Raw genomic sequence first — 20,605 nt, forward strand, 5'->3', positions numbered from 1 at the left:
CGTGGCGCAGGCGCGAGGGCACGGCGGCTCCGCGCACGCGCCGCGGGATGAGCGCGCACCGCCCGCTCCTCCTGAACTGCCGCAACCAGAGCGCGCGGCGCGCCTCAGCCAGCTCCGCCTCCATCCCGTCCGATCGGACGGGGTCGCGATGTCGCGGGGTCGGGAGCGGGTGGTGGCCCTGGTGGACATGGACTGCTTCTTCATGCAGGTGGAGCAGCGCTTCGACCCGCGGCTGCGCGGCCGGCCCTGCGCCGTGGTGCAGTACAACCAGTGGCAGGGCGGCGGGTAGGTGCGGCGGCCGCTCGGCTCTTCCCTCCCCTCTTCTCCTCTCCTCTCCCCACGCTCACGGCCGCGGTGCGTTTTAGGATCATCGCGGTGAGCTACGAGGCGCGGGCCTTCGGCGTGTCCCGCGGGATGTGGGCGACGGAGGCGCGGGCGCTGTGCCCCGAGCTGCTGCTGGCGCGGGTGCCCGAGGCGCGGGGCAAAGCCGATCTCACCCGGTGAGCGGGGCCGGGGGGCGGAGGGCCGGGAGCGACGGGGCCCGGAGCGGCGGGCGGCGGCTGAGCTGTGCCGGCAGGTACCGGGAGGCCAGCGCCGAGGTGATGGAGGTGCTGTCGCGCTTCGCCGCCATCGAACGGGCCAGCATCGACGAGGCGTACCTGGACCTGACGGGCAGCGTGCGGGAGCGGCTGCGGGAGCTGCGGGGCCGGCCCCTGGAGGCCGAGATGCTGCCCACCACCTTCGTGCAGGGGCTGCCCGCCGGGCCCGGCCCCCGCTCCGCCGACAAGGGTACGCGGGGTTCGGCCCCGATGGCCCCGCGGGGCTCCCGGTGCCGGGCCGGCGCTTCGCGGGGCGCGGCTCTGCCGTCCCGCCGCGTCCCTTCCCGCTGTGCTGCCGGTGCGGAGGGCGGCGATGCTTCGTCTCCCCTGGAAGCACGGCGCTGGAAGTGGGAGCTGCCTGCTCCCGCAGCCTATAGCTCTTAAGTTGCCTGCTTCTTACCTCGCTGCTGGTGCGCGCTCTCAGATGTAGGCGGCGGTTTGCTGGTGCTTGCCGATGCTGCCGGTCCCTTTGCTGGACTCACCGACACCCACGTCGCTCCCCTTTGCGTTCCTTTCTGTAGAGGAGCTGCGGCAGCGTGGCTTGCAGGAGTGGCTGGCGTCGCTGTCTTTCGATAACCTCAACTGCCCCGACCTGCAGCTGGCCATGGGAGCAGTCGTTGTGGAGGAAATGAGGGTGGCTGTGGAGAAGGCCACCGGATTCAGGTGCTCAGCTGGGATTTCGCACAACAAAGTACGTGTGTGAGGCATCAGCCTCGCTTCTCTGAGCCAGAATGTGCCGCAGCAGTGCCGTTGTGTTCTTCTAACCCTGTCAGATGGAATATGAGTGGGGAATGCAATAGCGAGAGAATGACTTTTACTGACACAAACTCCCACTGACTTGGAGGAAGAAGGAAAACACCAGCATGCTGGTACTGAGCTGCTTTTCCTCTTTCTGGTCAGTTGGTCTCTGCCACCTGCTAGCCATGCTCTGGGTGATGCTCAGCCAGCCACACCAGCACCTCATGCGTGGCAGCAGCTGCAGAAGCAAACTGACTTTGATGCTGCAGTTGTGGAGCTCAGCCTTTGCAGAAGAGCCTCACCCATTACAACTTTAAAGTTGCAGGCGCTGGCCAAAATGAGAAAAAGATAAAGACTAAGCAGGTGCTTTGAACTCAGGGGAAATACGTCTCATCTTGGACTGCTGTAGATATAACTTAAGCTTCCACCAACCAAATGCAGATACTGGAGCTAGCTCTGTACAGGCTCACCTTAAAAGCAGTAAGTGAACTGTGGCACAAAGCAGAGTGAGCTGTACAAGAGCACTGGTGTAGAGATTTCCAATGGAACAGATGTTCAACTTCCATATTTGCTCTCCATAACAGAGAACATTCCTGCTCATCATAGGAGCATCTCCCATTCTTGCATTTTATTTTTAAGGAGAATAAGGGAATGATGATGGGCTGTCTCTGAAGAACTATGTATGTATTGTACCAAGTGCAGTGCAGAGACCACCAGGTCAGAAGCCTGCACGTGGCCGTGGTGCAGAATGTGCTACTGTGCTGCCACAGCCAGCTCAGCTCTGTGTGTGTGAGCCTTTTCTGCAGAGGCTGAAACAAGCTTTAGGGTTCTCAGTAGACCACAGCACATTTTGCCCAGCAGGAAATCATCCACAATTACAACATCAAAGTCAGTTTGTTTCTGCAGCTGCTGCCGTGCATGAGGTGCTCTCAGTGGCTGGCTGAACATCGTCCAGAGCATGGCTTGCAGGCAGCAGAGACCAACTGAACAGAAAGAGGAAAAGCAGCTCAGCTCACCTCAGTGCCAGCAAACTGATATTCTTCTTCCTCCAGATCACGGTGAATTTGTCAGTAAAAATCATTCAGTGAATGCACCCACTGTTCCCTAAACTCAAGGGTGAAGGTTACCTGCACTTGTTTTTCCTGATTTAAAACCATTTTCTTCCTGATGAGCTAACTGGTTAGAGCATACCAGGAACTCCGCTGATAAATTATATAGAGTCACCAAATGAGCTATTTGGAAGCACTAGGAAGATAACAGCAAAGTTTTAGTAGGAATGACTTGTGCCAAACTAATGCCATGTACCACACTTGACAGCGGTCTGATACAGGAGAAACTTTTCTGATGCACTTCTCATTGTAAGTAGAAGATGCTAACTTGGCAAGATACAACATGAATGAGGTTGTCTGTCTGCATCTACCTAAAATTTCTGTAGTCTGTAATAACTGTTTAGTGAATTACAGTCAAATTGGAATGTCTAAAGTGGGATCCTGGGGAGATCAGTCTGAGTTCCACTAATAGCCTATGTTTTCAATGAAGCCCATAAGAAGATAACAGCTGTAGGAATTACAGGTGAATACTAAGCACGGACAGGGCTGAAGACCTGGGCTGTAAGAGTTGTGGGAGATGAGATTAGGGATGAAAATTCTGGGCTTGGAGAAGTCCAGAAACAGGCTAAAATCCTTTCTATTTGAGCGGCTTTCAGGAAAAAATAAAATGAAGAGGTTTTTGGCTGAGTTGCAGCAAGTCAGGAAGTAGCCTGGGGTTATTGTGAGCAATCAGCAGGATGAGTCAGTAATGGGAGCGCAAATGGCTTACCCTGCTGCAGTGTGTGCTAATTAGAGAGGTGTCAGAAAAAGTAAACGCATCAGTCATTGGTTCAGCTTGCAGCAGTTTGCTTCAGGAACAGCGCGGTAGAACTTGGAAGAGTCTCCAGTGAAATAAGAATATCTGGACAGCTGCAAAATGACTGGATATGAAAAGCTGAAGGAAAGGGATCTGCTCTGTCTAGAAAAGAGCAAGGGTTTGAAAAAGTCTGTTAACAAAGATGCAGCTGCTCTGTGGGAAAAAGGCTTTGTTTAGTTACCTGTGGTAAAGCAGTGAAAGATGAAATTATGGGACTTTTTAAAATCGGCCATACTTATTTCAGCTGTGTATTCTTGATCCTGTGTTAGACTAGGGTGAGAGGGAAGCAGTGTAGCAGATAGGTGAGAGAACATCCTTTTCAAGCTAGCTTTTGTATGTTTTACAATTTCCTTTTGCAGCATTATGCTGCCGTAGACCTTGAGAGAGAAGCTTAAAACTGTGACATTGAGAAAAATCAAGATAGAAACAGAAGATGAAGGAGCAAGCATAGTGAGAGAAAGAGCTGGAGGAGGATTATGGAGATGCTGGGTGGTCCCGTAGCAATGCAACCGCTGTGCCCTTCCTGGCAGCCTCTCCAAAGGCAGCCCTTAGCACTGCTAAAACAGCACGTGCTGTTGAGTTCTGGGCAATAAAGTCAGCACAGTTTTTAATAACAAGCTTTCCACCCTCTTCCATATTACAGATGCTGGCAAAGCTGGCCTGTGGGTTAAACAAGCCCAACCGCCAGACACTGGTATCTTCACGATCTGTCCCACAGCTCTTCAGCCAGATGCCTGTCAGCAGTATGTGAGTACTGGGGAGCTGCCTGCTTTTGTGCTGCCTGGGGCTTAGGCTGAGCTTATTGTGTGGCAAGAGCACGTATTTGAAATGCTGGTGCTGCACTTCCTCAGTCTAGGCTTTTTATGAGGAAGAGAGCTCTGCTTGCCTTTGTTACTATGGTCCTTGCTTCTGTTAGTTTTGTTCTTACTTGTGTAAAGAGACCAAAGTGGCCTGGGAGTAGGAAACTGTTCCTGGCTATCTCACCAGAGAGCAGTCTAATGCTAATTGACAGCAGTCAGCAAAGGCTTTCAATATCCACAGTAACTGTTCATCTGTCTATTTAATAGAGGGAGAGGAAATCCTGCTAGGAATCCCCTACAGCTGTGCATGACAGACCATGCTTGGGAGCTGCAGATCTGCTATTGAGCAAACTGCACCCAAAGAGTCCAACAGCATCATTGTCGGGGCTTTTCCTGGAAAGAACTGTGCTCAGGATGACTGCTGGGATGCACAGGTGTAAGCCAGCAGCAGCCATGGGCAGGGAAGCTGTAGCTGTGTCCCCTTGTAGTGACAGAGCTGTTTTTCCAGCGTGCAGGTTTAGTTTCATTTTGAGCATCTACACTGTGCACAAATGCTGTCTCGTGTGGGTAAGTGTTACCAGCCCTACTGTTCTGCAGGATTGGATCCCTGGTCTCCAGACTTGTAGTGCTGGTCTCTACCTTCAACGTATCACTGATGATGGGGAAGTGGGAGTGTGCAAAGGTCCTCACTATGTAGGTAGAAAGCATGGAGTGTGCAAGGTGTTCCTAAGGGCATAGTTCAGGATTATCTTTTCAAGATGGAACTGAAAGAGTCACTGAAACTGGGCGAGCTGAAGAGCAATTCCCACTTCAACCCATATTCAGCCTTCTACTAGCAAAAGTCATGTACCAAGTGTTCCCTTTTGTCCTACCAGCCTCTGAGTGCTTTTAGTTGTTCTGAACTAGTGGCAGCTGCAGCAGAAAGACTTGTAATAGTCTTCCACGTGGTGCTCTCTTATTTTTTTTCCTCTGTTGTAGCCGTAACCTGGGGGGCAAGCTTGGTGTTGCCATCACAGACATCCTGGGAGTGGAGTACATCGGGCAGGTGACACAGTTCAGTGAGATGGAGCTCCAGACTCACTTTGGAGACAAGACTGGGTAATGATGTACCACTTGCTGCATTTTGGGTAACAAGGGAGGCAGCTCATCACTGCTGATGTCAGAGTAGGGACTGAATTCTACTGCCCGTTGTGCCTGTCACAGTTGCCTGCATGCGGGGCAGCAAATTATCCACTGGCACCTGTGGAACCACTGCAGTGGGTGTCCCTGTGTTTCCACATTCCCACAGGGCCACATTGGCTGCCTTTACATCATCATACTTCTGTGGCTTTCAGGTCCTGGCTCTATGATCTGTGCAGAGGAATTGATGATGAACCCGTCAAGAACCGCCACTTGCCTCAGTCCATTGGCTGCAGCAAGAACTTCCCTGGGAAAACAGCCCTGGCGACACAGAAGGAGGTAGGAAAAGCCAACATCTTGCAAAAAGAAACTCAGCTTTTGGATTGGAGAATAAAAGAAAGAACTCCAAAAGCAGAGATTGGCTTGCAGAACTACTGCTTTTCTGTGCCATGGTACCCTGAAACTGAAGCCAGGGGTCTAGGGGCAGGGAGTAATTTGGACCGCTAGATAAATGCCCTGTTGACACAATTGAATTGAAAACTCATAAATAAAAGGTCCAGCTTCATAATTTCCATGAGCAAAAAGGCTTTCATGGTACCAAGCTTCCAGGGCTGGTTGCTAGAAGGAAGGTAACTAGCCAAAAGGAGGGGAGAGGCAATAAGAGAGCTGGAGCTGTGGAGCCTAACTACCTTTAGGCAAGATCTGGTAGTAATGCGATAGGATTGGATTGGTGTCCGCAGTGCTTTGCCTCCAGAGTTGCCTGGGCCATTTCTTCCAGAAGCACTCCAGAGGTTGGGCTTTGTGATAAAAATGTCTGTTTCGGTCTGATCCCCTTGCAGTGTTCCTCAGTGTCTGTAGCACTGCTCTGACCTGGCAGCAGTGCTGTGAGCATGGGCCCAGACCTGTTTGTAACTCTTTTATCCAGGTGCAACACTGGCTGCTGCAGCTGGCCTTGGAGCTGGAATCCAGGCTGATCAAGGACAGGAGTCAGGTAAGGACAAGTGCAGGGACAGCATCCTTCCTTCTGTGCCTGAGGAAACCAGGTCTTCAAGGAAGCCACAAAGTCTTTGTTCACCAAGAGCTGCTTGCAAGAGGCTTAGGGCAGTGGGAGTGGGGGAAGGAAATCAGCCTGCCCTTGGATGCATGCCAGTGCTGAGGTGCTCTGAGCAAAGAAGTGTGCAAGAGTCCAGTCAGAAAAGATGACTTTGTCCCAGAATGCTGCAAGGCCAAGGATGGTTCTCTTGTGCTTTAGGATGCAGGAACTTGAAACCTGCTGCACTTTTATCCAGCCTCATTGCTGTTCTGTTGCAGCTTGTAAGGCCTTAGCTGATGGTGTGACCTTTGAGAGCAAATAATATGATTAAATCCACAAATGGTAGACTGCAGGTCAGGGTGAGGTTAAGCTGCTAGCTTCGCTGCTGAAGGAAGGCCAGAAAATGGCACACAGCTGCCTTTGAACAAAAGCGAGGACAGAATGCTTGCCAGTCTGCATGAGGCAGTTGTGTAAGTCCTTGCAGTCCTGTATCACATCCCTTGGAGATCAGGACAGGCAGGACAAGCTGCCATCTGTCTCATAGCATCGAGAGGTAGCTGGGTTGGATAGCGCTCTAGGCAGACCGTCTCTGCCGCTATTCCGGCTCTTCCCTGTAGATGTCGCCTGCGGCACAGCTATGTCTTCTCTTCGCAGAACCACAGAGTGGCCAAGCAGCTGATGGTGGTCATCCGCATGCAGGGAGACACCAGGCTGTCACGCTTTTGTGCTGTCACCCGCTACGATGCCCAGAAGATCTTCAGTGATGCCTTTGCCCTTATCCAAAACTGCAATATGGCTGGGGCTCACCAGGCGGCCTGGTGAGTATGGGAGGAAGTGGTTTGCATCCTTGCTAGGACCTGACTCACGTGACTGATGGTTGTGCTGACTGGCTGGAAAAGGACAAAGATGCTTTTTGGGATGAGGCCATTGGGGCAAGCAGAAAAACTAGGGTGCACAACTGCTGTATTTAATGCAACTTCCTCCCTCCTGCTCTGTAATAGATGCAAGAGTGTACTTTTAAGACAAGGCTGTTGCTAACGCCCTCTCTTTGACTAGAAGTCACAGTAGCTCCAGCATGTGGCGGACTGAAAGTCTTGGCTGGCAGCTGGCTGTCCCTGCTCTGGTACCTGTTTTCTGGGGGAGGAAGTGCTGTTTTGGGATGAGACTTTCTGCTGTGCCCAACCTAGCCTGCAGTATCTGAGAGACTGTGTTCTGGAGATAGCATAACAGTTACAGGAAACATCCCTCCCACCACTTGTCAGATACCCAGACTAAGTGCTTTCACAAGTTTCCTTCTCTCTTGCCTGTGAGCATTTAATGCTGTTCAAAGTCTTACCTCAGGAAACTACTTGCTTCCCAGAATGGTGTCCGAGTTGACATTGGTCTGTCCTTTGCAGGTCTCCACCACTCATATCAGTGCACCTTGCAGCTAGCAAGTTCTCTGCTCCAACATTCCTCTCCGCAGGCATTGCCTCCTTCCTCACTAGTGAGACTTCACCTGATGGCACTGCTACTGGCAGCACAGAGGTCACATCTTCCACGAGACCTAGGGTCAAATTTTTCAGGAGCCCAAGCAAAGAGCATAGACAGAAGCCAGCTAATGCTATTGAGTCGTTCTTCCAAAAGGTGACAGAAAGGCAGCAGTCAGAGGCAGTACTAACCACCCTGCCAGCTGCTAGCCATGCTCAGTCACGTGCACCCAGCTCCCTGGAGCACCCAGAGGGAGACGGTGCAGGACTTGCCTCTGAGCAGTGTGAGCTGGAGGCCTCTGTGAAGCAGAGTCCCAGAGATGGAAGCCCTGCTTCTCCTTGCAAGAGGCCGCCCTGTGAGGAGCTGATGTCTGATGCTACACCGACACCCTCAACTCCACCCAGCTCCAGGATCCTTCTGAAGTCAGAGCCAGTTCTGGAGGAAAATGAGCAGAATTTGCCACCCTCTGAGCAAGCCCTGCTCCCTCATGTCTCACCAGGAGATCAGCAGTGCTGCGACAAGTGTGGCCAATATGTGCTGGCCTGGGAGCTCCCAGAGCACATGGACTACCACTTTGCTGTGGAGCTGCAACGCTCCTTCCAGGAGTCCAGCTCCCCACCAGCTCTAGCAGAAGTTCCCAACGCCAAAGCTGCAGCTTCTGGGTCTCCTGCCAAAGTGAGGAACAGGCCCAAGACTCCAACAGGACCTAATGCAAAACGACCTCGGGAAAGTGTGACAAGAACTTTAGATTTTTTCTTTAAGCGCTTACCTCCTTAACGCAGTCATGCTGGAAGTTTCTAGAGAATCAGTGTTTTTAAAAACAAAACCTTTTATACTGCCTTTCAGGTTTTAGTCCAGAGAAATCTAATAAATTATCTCTGTCCAACTCTAAGATGAATTAGAACTGATGAGTAGTGTGTGGTGCTGGATGTACCCAAATTTGAATTGCACACGTACGGTGGTGACTACCATGCCTGAACACGCTGATGCTACCAGAAGCTGCATCATACTCTCATCTACCTCCTGCCATGGGTATTTATTGAGTCTCACTGCTCTGTAGGTAATTCTTTATTTTTCCTGTGATGAGAATCTGTAAAAGCAGGTAGTGAGAACACAGGGGCTTATCTGAGAATGATCCAGCCAAGTCTAGGTTTGAACCCCTGTTCACTTACTTAGAATGAACCCTTCATCTCACTGTAGTCTCCACTGGCTGCACTTGCACTTCCACATTTATATACAGTAGCTTATTCCTATGGTCATGTTTCCCATCCCTTCCTCCCAGAAGGGGAACTGCTTTTTTATTTTTTCCTGCATAGATTAGTTCTTCCACCAAAGTAGTTTTTTTATGTATGGTCTGGCAACTGTATTGCTGCTTAGTGTGCAGCACTCATCACTAGCTCTAGAGTGCACAAGAAACACTGCTAACATCAACTAACCCTAGTGGCTACAGAGCTGACGAAACAGACTACTATACAGCAAAACAGTGGGCACTGCCAGGAGACCCTCCATCGGGGCTGGAGATGGGCTCATCTCCATGCTGCAGTGCCTGGGGCCTCTGGGCCTCTCAGAAACCAGGCTGCTGCTGCTGGAGCCCAGCTCCAGAGCAGTGGGAGGGAGCATACCACGTCAAAGCAGTGCGCAGTGGGGCCAGGAAACACTCCGCATACTCTGCAAAGTGTTTCATCAGCTGCAGCCTTTCTCTCCCAGAGCAGAGGGGAGAGTCTCTCAGGCAGCAGAGAATGATGCAAAGTACAGCCGTAGTTGCATGTGCTGTTTCCCTTTCGTTTCTGAGCAGCACCATCCTATTTCCAGCTGTGAGCTGTTCTCCTTCCACCAGCCAACATTGTCCCCTGTGCTGGGAAGCCACCACACTGCTGTCAGTGGTTACCTAGCATATATAGCATGACAGTTACAAGATGTTGAGAAGCACAATGCAAAGCTGGTGCCGGTGTGTGCAGCAAGCTCTGCTGGCAGCGAGCAGAGGAAGGAATTAGAGTCCCTCCATTAATTAAAGCCCTCACCTTGCAAAGTGACAAGTTTCCTGAAGTCTTCAGAGAAAGAGAAATAGCAACCAGTCTGGCAGGGTTGCCTCACAGTCCTCTGACAGCAGCACACCTCATTTCCTAAGTGTCTGGCAAGACCGGCCTTAGCAGGTGCTGCTGCTGGTCACAAAAAAAAAATGAGAACTCGCAGCCACTCAGTGACATGGATCACTTCCACGGGGAAGCCCTTCTGCCTCTTGTCCCAGGAGAACAACATGTTCTCAGGGAGATACCACAGCAGCTGCAAACCCCTTGATAAGGTTGGAGCTATTTTAAAAGCAAGTCACCAGTTAGGTCTGTGCCCTAGAATGCATCCCTTTAATTAGGCTCCAGGGCAAGTTATGACAGCAAGAAAGCCCCAGCCACAGGCAGTCCCGCCCCTAACAGCCAGAAGAGCTGTGCTCAGAGTGACGTAGCAGCCTGTCACCTCAGGCTTGCTCAGATAAGTTGGGAGAGCGAGGTTGTAAACAGCAGCATGCACACATTCCTTCCACACCCTGGGATGGTATTTATAGGACTGAGTGCAGGATGCGGGGTGAAGGGCAGCCATGACCCAGCTCAAGGGCAGCAGGGCAAAAGCTTGGCTCCACCCTCACTCACTATGCAACTTGGCCAGCAACCTCCATAAAACATCTTTATTCTGTACATTTATTTATAGACAGTCAGGGAACAGGGACGAGCCCCAGCATTAGAAAATGTCAAGACAACAAAACAGCAATCATGAAGAGCATGGCACCAAGAACAGTCATGCCACAGCTGGTAGGGACAAGATGGGACCAGCCATCAGCTATCTATCTCAGAGAGGGTTAGAGAAGCCCATGCCTGCTTTGGTGTGGAAGACACTAGGGCTGCTGCAAACAGCTGGCATCATGTTCCCCACCCCTTTCTTAGTGAGCCATGAGCACCAAAGGGTAGAGCGTGCTGGCAGCTGGCACCAGTCCTCTCAGGCATGGCTGAAAGACCTACGACCACAGCCAGCTACCCTGACCCAGCAGCTGCATTCTCCCTGCTGAGCTGACTTACAGCTGGGTCAGTGCTCCTCCCAATGGGCAGGCAGTGCCTGCTTCTGTCATTGAGCTGCTTCTTGAGTCCCTTCAGGTACCTCACCATTTCACCAGCCTCCCCCAGTCCCAACATGCACTCTGCAGTGCTGGCATCTTTTGTCTCCCCAGGTATTATGCTGTCCACAGATCAGCAGCATGGGCCACCCAGCCCCACATGCATTGCCTGTGCCAGCAGGTCAGCACCACAACTTGTTTTCAAGAGGGCAAAAAGGCTCTTTGGGTATTTGTGTGGTATTGCAGGCCCTCTCCCCTCTCCTCAGTCAGAGCTGAAAAGCTATGTGCCATGTGACAAGGTTGGCTGGAGGACTATTGCTCACCACTGACTCTTCTGGTCTGACAGTCAGTGAGAAAACCAAAAGCCCATGTACAGCTCAACAGACCCTGCCTTTGGGCTGAGGGGCCTGGAGGAGCTGTCACACACAGCAGTCACACAACAGCATGATGGAAATAAGAGTGCTTCCCTGTGCAGAGTCTTTGCTGGCAACAATAGCCTTCCACTCACAACACACCCCAGTGGCAGGGGAAAGAAAAAAAGTCTTCCTTGAGAAGAAAAATAAAGTCACGCCACTTCCAAATCACAACTAAACAACAGAAGTCACCTTGTTTTGTGTTAGTAATGTGGCCTGTCCTCACATTAAGGCAAGCATGGGCTGGGCCCTGGAGCTGCCAAATCAGGGAGCTCACTGCAAGCCACTGCTGCCACATGTAGACTTCACCTGTAGCTGAACAGCCATTAAACAATCTGCCCATGCCAGCACAGGCCCAGGTCTCACTCTGCTCCACAAAACAGCTCCTGCTCCGCTGCTTCAAGGAGCTGTTTGCAAGTGCTGACTAAATCTGCCTTTGTGCTGTAATGCCAGGAGGCTGTGCCACACTGAGCAGCCACAGCTTCCTAAGTCACATGAAGGAGTGCGTACATGCACACAGGGAACAGGACAGGATGCTCGTCCAACAGTAAGACACTTAGACTGGAGTAATGCAAAACCAACATACAAATGGACACACAGCAGATTAAAGCCAACCAAGATTAAAATAGTTAAAAAGTGTCTTGAACGCATTTTGATAGGTTCAACCAAGATCTTGCTGCAGGCAGCAGGGCATTTCCCATCCCCTGCCTGGAGGGATGTGCTGCAGGACTGCATCAACCCAGTGCTCTAACAGCTGGAATGGGACCAAATCTTGTGTCACAGGTAGAAAAACATCCCTTTGTTCAGTGAACAAAGCCAGAACTTGCCTGCCCAGACCAGCGGTTGCCTCCAATCTATTCTGAAGGAAGGCAGGATAACAAAAGCAGTGGGCAATGTGGAGAATGTGCTTATCTTGCCTCATGTGCTGCACTGAATGCGAGAAACCCTCAGAGACTCCATCTCACAGTACGGAGGAGAGACACCGTTGCTAGAATGGGACAGCAGCAGCTCCAGGCGTCACTCAGAGACCCATGGGAGCTTTCATCCTTCTCCCTGGTTGCTGGTGAGCAGACATCTCTCTGACCTAGTGGTAGTCAGAAGCTCAGCTGTCCAGGCCCTAGAGACTCCTCCAGGCCATTTTCTTTGGTGGTGATGGCTTGGAGATCAGTGACATGCCCAATGCCTTTGGTGACTCCTTCACGGAAAAGCAGCTTGGCTCCGATCTTCAAGTATTCAGGATGCTTGATGAATCTGAAACAGACAACGGCCTTCTCTCCTGTCCGCAGCTTATCCTGAAGAAAAAAAAGGACAGCTTAGACCTATCTGTCCTTCTGATGCATACAAGAGAAGTGCACGTGGATGCTAAGATAATGAAGCAAGTGAACAGGTTGACTCCTTCAGACCACGTGGCTCAAGTCCTTCCCATTACTATTCGCGCAGGGGGAGACAGGAGAACACAAGCTCTGGGGAATGGAAAACTCATCCCCCTTCAGAGTCTTGCTGTAGTCTGTGATACCGCTTGTTTTGTGAGGAGGAAATATCAACCAAATGGGAAGGATAAAGGAGTGGAGTGTGCAGGTATTCAATATACCAGTAGCCCACAGTCTTAGAAGAGGGCATGGTGGAATACCAGCAGGTCCCAACACTGAGTTCTATCTTCCTCCCTTTTCCTTCCACGACTTACCTTTCCATGGATCTTCTCTACAACAGCTGTCTGTCGCACGTTCCCCACATGTACCGTCACCTGAAATCCCTTCCGAAAAGTTGTTGCATGGAACAACAGCACAATCTCGGCTTCGAACACTGAGCAGATGGTGGGGTTCATTTCTGGGCTCACCATGACCATGCCCTGCACAATAACCAAGAGCTCAGACTAGTTAAGGCCAATCCTCCTGTTTCTGAACAGCACCCACAACCACAAACATGTTTCCACTCTGGAACTTGGACTCGCACCCCATTCTCAGTCCAGTACTCATCATACTTCACAGCCCGGCAACCTCCTTCCCTTTCAACAAGCTTTCTGTAAACACTTCTACTTCATTCCCGCTCTACCAATGGGGGATCCACAAGGAAGCTTCCAGCCCCACTCACTGGACCAGCAAAGAAGCTGGCAACAGCAGGACTCACCTTCCGCAGCAGGGAGCGGTCGAAGGGTCCGAGGGCCAGCGTGGCTGCCTGGCCAGCCCGCAGCACGCGGCAGGCTGAGCGGTTGCGCTGGATGCTGCACACCTTCAGCCGGAGGAACTTCCCATCATCAGTGGGACCAACCACCAGGTTCTCCCCTTCTCGGCAGATCCCACTGCCAAGGCACAACAGCAGGACAGAGCTCATCAGGAGACAAGGAGGAATTTGCACTCTCCAAGATCAACCGACACAGATTCTCTAGGGCCAACGTGAGTGTCTTTGGATTCTTACCCAGGCACATGACCAACTAACGGGAATGCAACACTGCTGGGAATAGGGATTCTATGCAGTAGGAGCAAAAGCCACACTATCACTCCTCAAACACCCAGAGTCCTTTGGACAGGGGCCACTCCCTCCCACTGCTCTGCCACACTGCGTCATTTCTGCTGGTGAGACTGCAGTTGCCACTTGTGTGAACGTAGCCAAGCTGTGCTCACTGTTCCTGGAAGCTGAATGACAGCTTCTTTCTTCACAGGGTGGCATGCGGTTAACTTCTGCTGGGAGCAGAGGACTTACCATCTACCTCATCCTGCTTGAGGAAGAAGGAATACAACACCTTAGCATCCTGGCTTACTTCTGTTGACTGTTCCCAGCATGCTTTCATCTACCAGCACACTACAGGTCATATTCCTATCTAGCAATTTTAGAGCAGATTCCTTGCCTGCCACTGCACAAGCACTGATCTCCTCATGACATCTCCTAGCATTCTGTGGTCCTCCATCCTCCCTTGGCTCGGTTATCTGGTATGAGTAGGGATCAAACTCTAACCTTGCGGGAACTCCAGCAACCATTCACAATCACACCTGTCTGCCTGTTCCCTTACCTTGACAGAGTTCCTCCCACAACAGTTCCCACTTCTGGCACAGTATAAATTTCATCAACCTGCAAGAAGGCAACAAGAATAAGCTGCTCAGACAGCTGTGAGAAAGCACTCCAGAGTGAGAACAAGCTGCCCACCCCATACAGAATCAGACACCATCTGTGAGCTTTCAATAGCTCCCACAACATTCCTTTTAGAGGAACCTTTGCCTTTTAAGCGGCAACTAGAGAAACAACCTCCTCACTGAAATGGGCATCCCTTGGTTAGGACGCAGCCCAGCCTAACAAGCCTTGTTCAAGAAACGAGTTTTTTCTTTACTCAAACATCTCCCAGTAATCCAGTGGTTCACCTTGTCTCTGCCTGTTCTATCTAGAAACCACAGATGTTTGTCACACATCACAGCAACACGTGCACTAAGAGAACTGGAGCCAAGCTACCCTTCCATACCTGAAACTCTGTGAGTTGTTGCATTAGCTCCTCCTGCTCTTTACTGTTGGTCAGTGGAGGAAGGATGTTGAGAAAGACTTTCACGAGATCCAGGTTCTCCCCAGAAACATTGGACAGTGTGAAGATTGGGGTGATGCTGTCAGACACAAACAAGAGTAAGCAGAATACCAGACCACAACTACAAAAGGTGACTGAGACTCTGAATCTACCGAGTCCAGAGACTACAATGATAAAAGGTCAGAGTAGGAGGGCACAAGGGGCTGGCACAACTCTGCCTCATGGCTGGTTGAGGTACTGATCCCCCCTCTTGGAGAAGCACAGCTTTTGGCATCTTCCACTCCCACAGCCCAGAAAAAAGGCCTGGGAGGTGAAAATGCAGAGATTAGGAAACCAGCTGAGTGGCTGCCTCCCTTGTCATCACCCTTTCCCAGCACCACACAGCAGCCCAGTCTGAACTGCCTGCTCCCAGCAGAAAAGAATGCTTCCTTACTTGGGAGACTGTGCAAACTGCTGTGCTGCTGTGACAGCATCATCATCTGAGGTGACAAGCAACGGAAGCTTGTTGCAGCCTGGCTGCTTCAGAATTCGTTCCAGCTGCTTCACTGTCCGTTCCACAGTGGCTTTTGAACACAAGTCAACTTTGCTGATGACAATGAAGAAGGGGACCTTGAGGGCCATGGCCAAGCCCAAGTGCTCTCGTGTTGTGCCCGCTGCAGGAGATAAGTTAGAGTGTAGTAGCTTTACAAAAATAAGCAGCAACATCTCCTGACCTTCCCATGGGCTCACCCTGGAAATTTCATCCCAACTGGTAGTTCATCAAGCAGTAAGAAAGCAAAACTGTTCTTTTAAACAAAAAAACAAGAGCATTCCAGAAAAATAGAACCCAGAATTATTGTAACTGATCTCCTTGCTTCAGAAGGATGCAGTAGTTTTCCTTCTTAACAACCACAAAAGTGTCACAGAAAAATATGGAAGAACTCCAGATGCCTTTTCATAAAGTTTTGGATTCAGCACCTCTAAGAATACATTTATTTTTTTTTCCCTCTGACAAACACAGCCTTAAATTCCAAACAAAGCCTCTGTCCAGAGCACAGTTTAGCATGGTTTACAGCTAATAACTCAGCCCTGCTTCCCTCCCAGGCACTTAGAGGTGCTGGCCTACAAGAAATCAGAAGGGACTTCTACACTAATATTTTCTTCCAACATCTTGCTCCCCATTTCACTTCATATTTTACTCTCAGCCTGTGCAGGCAGTGTAACACTCACCAATGCCAGTGTTGGCACTAACTACCAGCATAGCAAAATCTGGGCAGTAGCTGGTGAGGCCAAAGATGGTTGTTTTCAGATACTTGTGGTGGCCAGCCAAGTCGATGAAAGTGATCATCTTGGAGGAACTCTCACAGATCTCTTCTGCTGTTCGGGAGTCACTGTAATTTACCACCTGAGGAACATGAGGACTTGGTGAGAAAAGGAGCCCCAGCAAGCAAGTGAAGGAAGAGCCAGCTCTAATCGGTCCCTTTTGACATCAAAATTAGCAGAGATCATACATGTAAGAAATCATAGATGTAAGAAATCGTGTCTGTTGCAAATGGACGTAAGCAGTGATCAGGTAAGGGGACACATAGCTGTACTGCCACTCTTCCATCATATTTCCCTCAGCACTGTAACAGGAGGGTAATCCTGTTCTTCTCCACCCTCCCTATCACCTCCATCTGTGTTCAGCAGCCCCCTGCTCACCTCTCCTTTGCTGTTGAAACCGAGAATCTCAAAACTGATGCTTGATGTTCTTCCTGACTGGATTTCATGGAGATGTCGGAAGAGGTTGAGACGTGCTCGGCCCCGGCCATTGTCCAGCTCTCCTTGTGTTAGGACACCCAACAGAGTTGACTTCCCTGAGTCCACATTACCCAGCACAGCTACTCGCAGGTCTAAGAACTAGGAGAAAAAGAGCAAAGAAATCATTAAACCTACATGCTGCTCCATTGGGTCTGTATGAACACTGCACACCTGCAGGGATGTGCCCTAGGGTTTCCTTCCACAACAGACAGACACCACAGCATACTTTTGTTCAGATTCTGCTCTTGCTCGTAGCAAATCATAGTCTGGGAGCTGTGATATACTTTACTGTGTTGTGATATGACACATTAGCAGGAAGTCTAAATTCTTCCTTGTTTGCACACTGGGTTGCATCACAACTGTTGCTGCAGAAATGAAATAGATTCTCATCTCTGATCAAGGAAATCTCTCCTACGGGTATGTGCCATAACCACAATCTCAGAGATAAGAAGCGTTGTCCTCAAAGCTTCCCTCTAGCAGCTCTTTAAAGCATCAGCTATGGGCCAATCTAGAGCAGACTGCCTTTAGGGCTTGGACTCCCATCCTAAAAGTAAGTTTCTTGTACGAGGGCTGCACATCTCTGGCAAGACAGCCAGGTCACAGGTTCCTACCTGCTGGTTGTCAGGCACCTTTCGGACGAGCACCTCCGCTATCTTCCTTGGAACATCACTGTCATAATCCACCTCCCTCTCTCGCAGCACTGTAATGTCAGCTCCAACTCTGCCATGGACACAGAAGGGAAGAGTGAGACACACATACTCGCACTCAGCAGCCCTTGCACATACAGAATCAGATCTGACAAAGTGAATGGGACAAAAACTAGGTGTAGCAGGACAGCAGCCTCAGGCCTGAAGCCAGAAGTCTTCTAGCTCCATTCTCATGTCTAGACCTTCATGATAACAAAAGTTTAGTCATACACAAGCACCATGGAGCGATGCCACCAGCTACTCTGGGAACTCCTGGAGCGAAGTCTCTCTTGTACCAGAGGCTTTTTAAGCCTACAGGTCCCTCAGACAAAAGTGAACACGTACTTCTCTGCCATGCGACGCAGGGTCTTGAGTGAGGCACGCATCTCCTCCTCCGAGAGGCCCACCAGCAGCCCATTGTCCTCCACCCCAATCTGGTAGACAGCCTCACCACGGCCTTCCTGTAGTCGCCACTTCATTTGTGTCACCAGGTGCTCAAAGCGGTATTGAGAGGGATTCACCAGCTTTAGCTGTTTAAGAGGGAAGAGTTACAGTCACAGCCTGCAAGTAATGCCAGTGCCCAAACCAGCAGCTCTCTAAATCAATGCGGTGAAGCAATGCCCCCTGCTCTGACCCACCTCTGGAAAACACACCCCATGTTAGAATCTAAACAGAAACCATGGGATAGGTGAGAGAGTGTTTCACAGGGATGCCTGCATATGGGAGTAGAACATTTCTTCACTTTCCCAAAGGGATCTGCACCCTGCCTGCTGTGGGGGTAAAAAGACAGCTCCATGGGACCTATTTGTGATAAATGAGCCAAGTAACCATGATTGGCAGAACAGCTACAAACTGAGTGATAAATGATTATTGGGGACACCTACAGCTGTCAATGTGAAGATTTCAGGAAAACCAGGGGGTCCTGTCTCCTAAAACAGATTCCTAAAATGAGTGACGAGCTCAAACTCTTCCAGCTGAGAACACTGGGTATCTCTGTGTACTCAGAAGATGGCTGATTGTTCCTTCCTTAGTACAGTGTCTGTTCTTCTGTCCCCTTGGGCACATTCCCCATACACTGTCTTTCCTGAAGTTATTTGCTGTGAGAGAGCTCTGAGAAGAAACCCACCTACACCCACAAAATGCTCACCTTGTACTCGATGTTACCATCTTCTGCCTGGTCAGAGAACAAAACAAAACAAAACAGAAGGGTTAGATGCTGTGCCAGAAGGGACTTCTATAGGCATCAGCTGAAAAGATATTCCACAGCTTGCACTGACAATTTCAGAAAGGGAAAACTGCAGAAATATATTGTGTTAGGTTACAGCCCATTCTGCTGCTCATTCCTACACTCAACTAGAACTTACTTCAGGCTTCTTTTGCTGTTTGCATCACATATTATGAAAAACAAGGGATAAAACTAGAATATGACACAGGGGAATAGTGCTGCCTTGTTGTTTTTTTTTTTTTTTTGTTTTGTTTTGTTTTGCTTTTTTAATTGTTTGCAAAAAAGAGGGCCAGCCACACAGTTCCAGTTTCAAAAAAAGCCACATCCCACAATGCAAACTACACCATCCCATTCCTACTATGTCCAGCAGTTTCTGCCCACCCAGTGTACACAGAAAGAAGGGAATAGGAACAAAAGTCATTGTTTCTTCTCTCCATGCATTGATACCCTTTTCTCTCACTCAATTATTTTTCCACTGACTCCTTCCCATATCCTTATATATCTACCCTTCAAGACAGAAGGACCACAGATATAAGGATGCAAATCATGGACTCCCTTGCAATACAGCAAACTGGTGACTGCGCTGGAGAACCAGATGTGATTGAGACTGTAAGCGCACAATGTTCTTCGAAGAATTTCCCCAAGAAGGGCTGAAAACAGACCAAGTTGTATGAGAGCCTAAACCAGAAAGGCCCATAAAGTCATTGATCACAACAGGCTCTAACTTCCAAAGGGAACATCTAGTCAACACTGAAGTAACTTCTGCACCCATTTGGTCTAAGGGCCACTGAGAAAGGACGGCCACTGAGAAAGGACTGCAAGAAGCCATGTACTCAGGCAGACTAAGCTGAGCTGCCAACTCTAAGCACTTGCTTTTCCTCTGGACACCAATTTGCATGTCAAGAGAGGCAACAGCCCTCTCCCTGCCTTCTAGCTGAGTTTCTAACCACAGAGGAGCTTATGGTGGCAGAAGGCCAACAGAGGGAAGTTCCACGCTGCCAGCTCGGCACTCGGGCAGCAGAGCTATGCAGTGAGGGAAGGATACGTGCAGGAGGCTTTATTCTTTTGCCATTTAAGAAAAACATCGCGTTCACATTCTGTGCTGTCCTCTAAACAAGGGGGTAGGTCTCTTCTGAAGCAGTTCAGCCTAGAGAAAAGCAACACACAAGGCTGTGTGGACTACATGCTGCACAGGGTGGCCACGGACAGGAAGCCGTGCTGAAACCACAGGGGCTGCACAGCCTCCAGCTGAAGAGAACCAAAACTGAACTGCAGCTGCGGGGGACGCTCCTACCCTCGGACAGGGTCTCACACAGCTGAGCTCTACGTTCTCTCCTCGACGGGAACCACAGCCCGGTGTGGGGGCTGCCCCTTCCCAGCACAGACTCGGATAACTTACTGAGAGCTCGCCCAGCAGGGCTGAGCAATCTTCTCAATGTAATAATGCTCTCCATCCACAGCAGCAGTTTCCTCAGAGCCGTGCCAACCATCTGAACTAACCCACACACCCTTCAAGTAACACCGTCAGTTTTTCCTGCTGCAGGAGACAAACATCAAAAACGAGAACGCTCCCTCGGAGCCCGCCAGCACCCGCCGCATCACCACGACGGAAAACATCGGCTCACGGAGCCGGGAGGGCCGTCACCAGGACGTGCCGAGCGGCGCTCGGGAGCCCGGCAGCTGGTGGAGCCCCCGCCGGCGCTGCCCCGACCTCATCCGCATCTCCGCTCCGGCCCCGCCGCGCACAAAGCCGCCCCCCCCACCCATCTCTCCGGGCCCCTTCGCAGGCCCCAGGGCGTCCCCTCCGCGGCCGCCGACAGTCGGCTCACCTCAGGCGGCAGGTACGGCGGGTTGTTGGCCTTGCCCCCCCGGCTCCGCCCGCTCTTCTTTTTCGCCTTCGAGCCGCCGCCGCCGCCGCCGGGCGCGGCCCCTCCGCGTCCGCGAAACGCCGCGCCCGTCGGCCTACAGCAGCCCCCGAACAGCTCCGACACCCGCGAATCCATAGCGGCCGGCGCGGCCCCGCCGCCCCGGTGCGGCACCCTTTCCCAGCCCGGGCCCCCCGCCGCCCCGGCCCCCGCCGTCAGCGAAGCCGCCGCGCGGCACCACGGGAAACGGAGTCCGCGGCGCCGCCCGCCTACAATTCCCGGCACGCACTGCGCCTCGCCTCTCTCGGAACTGCCGCTCCCGGCGTGCCCCTCGGCGCGCCCCGCGCCGTTCTCTATGGACTGCC

General features: G+C 51.1%; 2 protein-coding genes across 3 annotated transcripts; one reads left to right on the forward strand and one right to left on the reverse strand.

The window, feature by feature from the left end:
• Nucleotides 1-30: 30 nt before the first annotated feature.
• POLH (DNA polymerase eta) lies at nt 31-8,556 on the forward strand. 2 transcript variants are annotated; one of them, XM_052699581.1, is made up of 10 exons: nt 31-285; nt 366-500; nt 578-789; nt 1,121-1,290; nt 3,886-3,989; nt 5,021-5,140; nt 5,377-5,500; nt 6,087-6,152; nt 6,849-7,012; nt 7,592-8,556. In XM_052699581.1, exons 1-10 carry the CDS (start codon nt 149-151, stop codon nt 8,439-8,441), a joined length of 2,082 nt encoding a protein of 693 aa, XP_052555541.1. In that variant the 5' UTR covers nt 31-148; the 3' UTR covers nt 8,442-8,556. The 2 variants fall into 2 exon arrangements, with proteins under 2 accessions (XP_052555541.1, XP_052555551.1); XM_052699591.1 differs by lacking the exons at nt 31-285; nt 366-500; nt 578-789 and adding an exon at nt 868-1,009.
• A 1,770-nt stretch (nt 8,557-10,326) lies between these two features.
• GTPBP2 (GTP binding protein 2) lies at nt 10,327-20,409 on the reverse strand. The gene is made up of 12 exons (XM_052699605.1): nt 20,205-20,409; nt 18,298-18,324; nt 17,496-17,680; nt 17,076-17,184; nt 16,366-16,563; nt 15,895-16,069; nt 15,119-15,338; nt 14,629-14,764; nt 14,185-14,243; nt 13,305-13,476; nt 12,862-13,026; nt 10,327-12,469 (listed from the first exon to the last, which is right to left on the reverse strand). The coding sequence occupies exons 1-12, from the start codon at nt 20,376-20,378 to the stop codon at nt 12,272-12,274; spliced, it is 1,818 nt and encodes a 605-aa protein (XP_052555565.1). The 5' UTR covers nt 20,379-20,409; the 3' UTR covers nt 10,327-12,271.
• Nucleotides 20,410-20,605: the final 196 nt, after the last annotated feature.

This window comes from Tympanuchus pallidicinctus, unplaced genomic scaffold (genome assembly GCF_026119805.1).
Source record: "Tympanuchus pallidicinctus isolate F22 unplaced genomic scaffold, pur_lepc_1.0 scaffold1, whole genome shotgun sequence".
Classification (NCBI taxonomy): Eukaryota; Metazoa; Chordata; class Aves; order Galliformes; family Phasianidae; genus Tympanuchus; species Tympanuchus pallidicinctus.

Coding starts and splice junctions, on each gene's coding strand:
- POLH (XM_052699581.1), top strand. CDS start 149: ATGTCGCGGGGTCGGGAGCGGGTGGTGGCCCTGGTGGACATGGACTGC. Junction 790..1,120: donor CCCCCGCTCCGCCGACAAGG/GTACGCGGGGTT, acceptor TCCTTTCTGTAG/AGGAGCTGCGGCAGCGTGGC. Junction 3,990..5,020: donor CAGATGCCTGTCAGCAGTAT/GTGAGTACTGGG, acceptor CCTCTGTTGTAG/CCGTAACCTGGGGGGCAAGC.
- GTPBP2 (XM_052699605.1), bottom strand. CDS start 20,378: ATGGATTCGCGGGTGTCGGAGCTGTTCGGGGGCTGCTGTAGGCCGACG. Junction 17,681..18,297: donor ATGGTAACATCGAGTACAAG/GTGAGCATTTTG, acceptor CCTCTTAAACAG/CTAAAGCTGGTGAATCCCTC. Junction 17,185..17,495: donor CTGCGTCGCATGGCAGAGAA/GTACGTGTTCAC, acceptor TGTCCATGGCAG/AGTTGGAGCTGACATTACAG.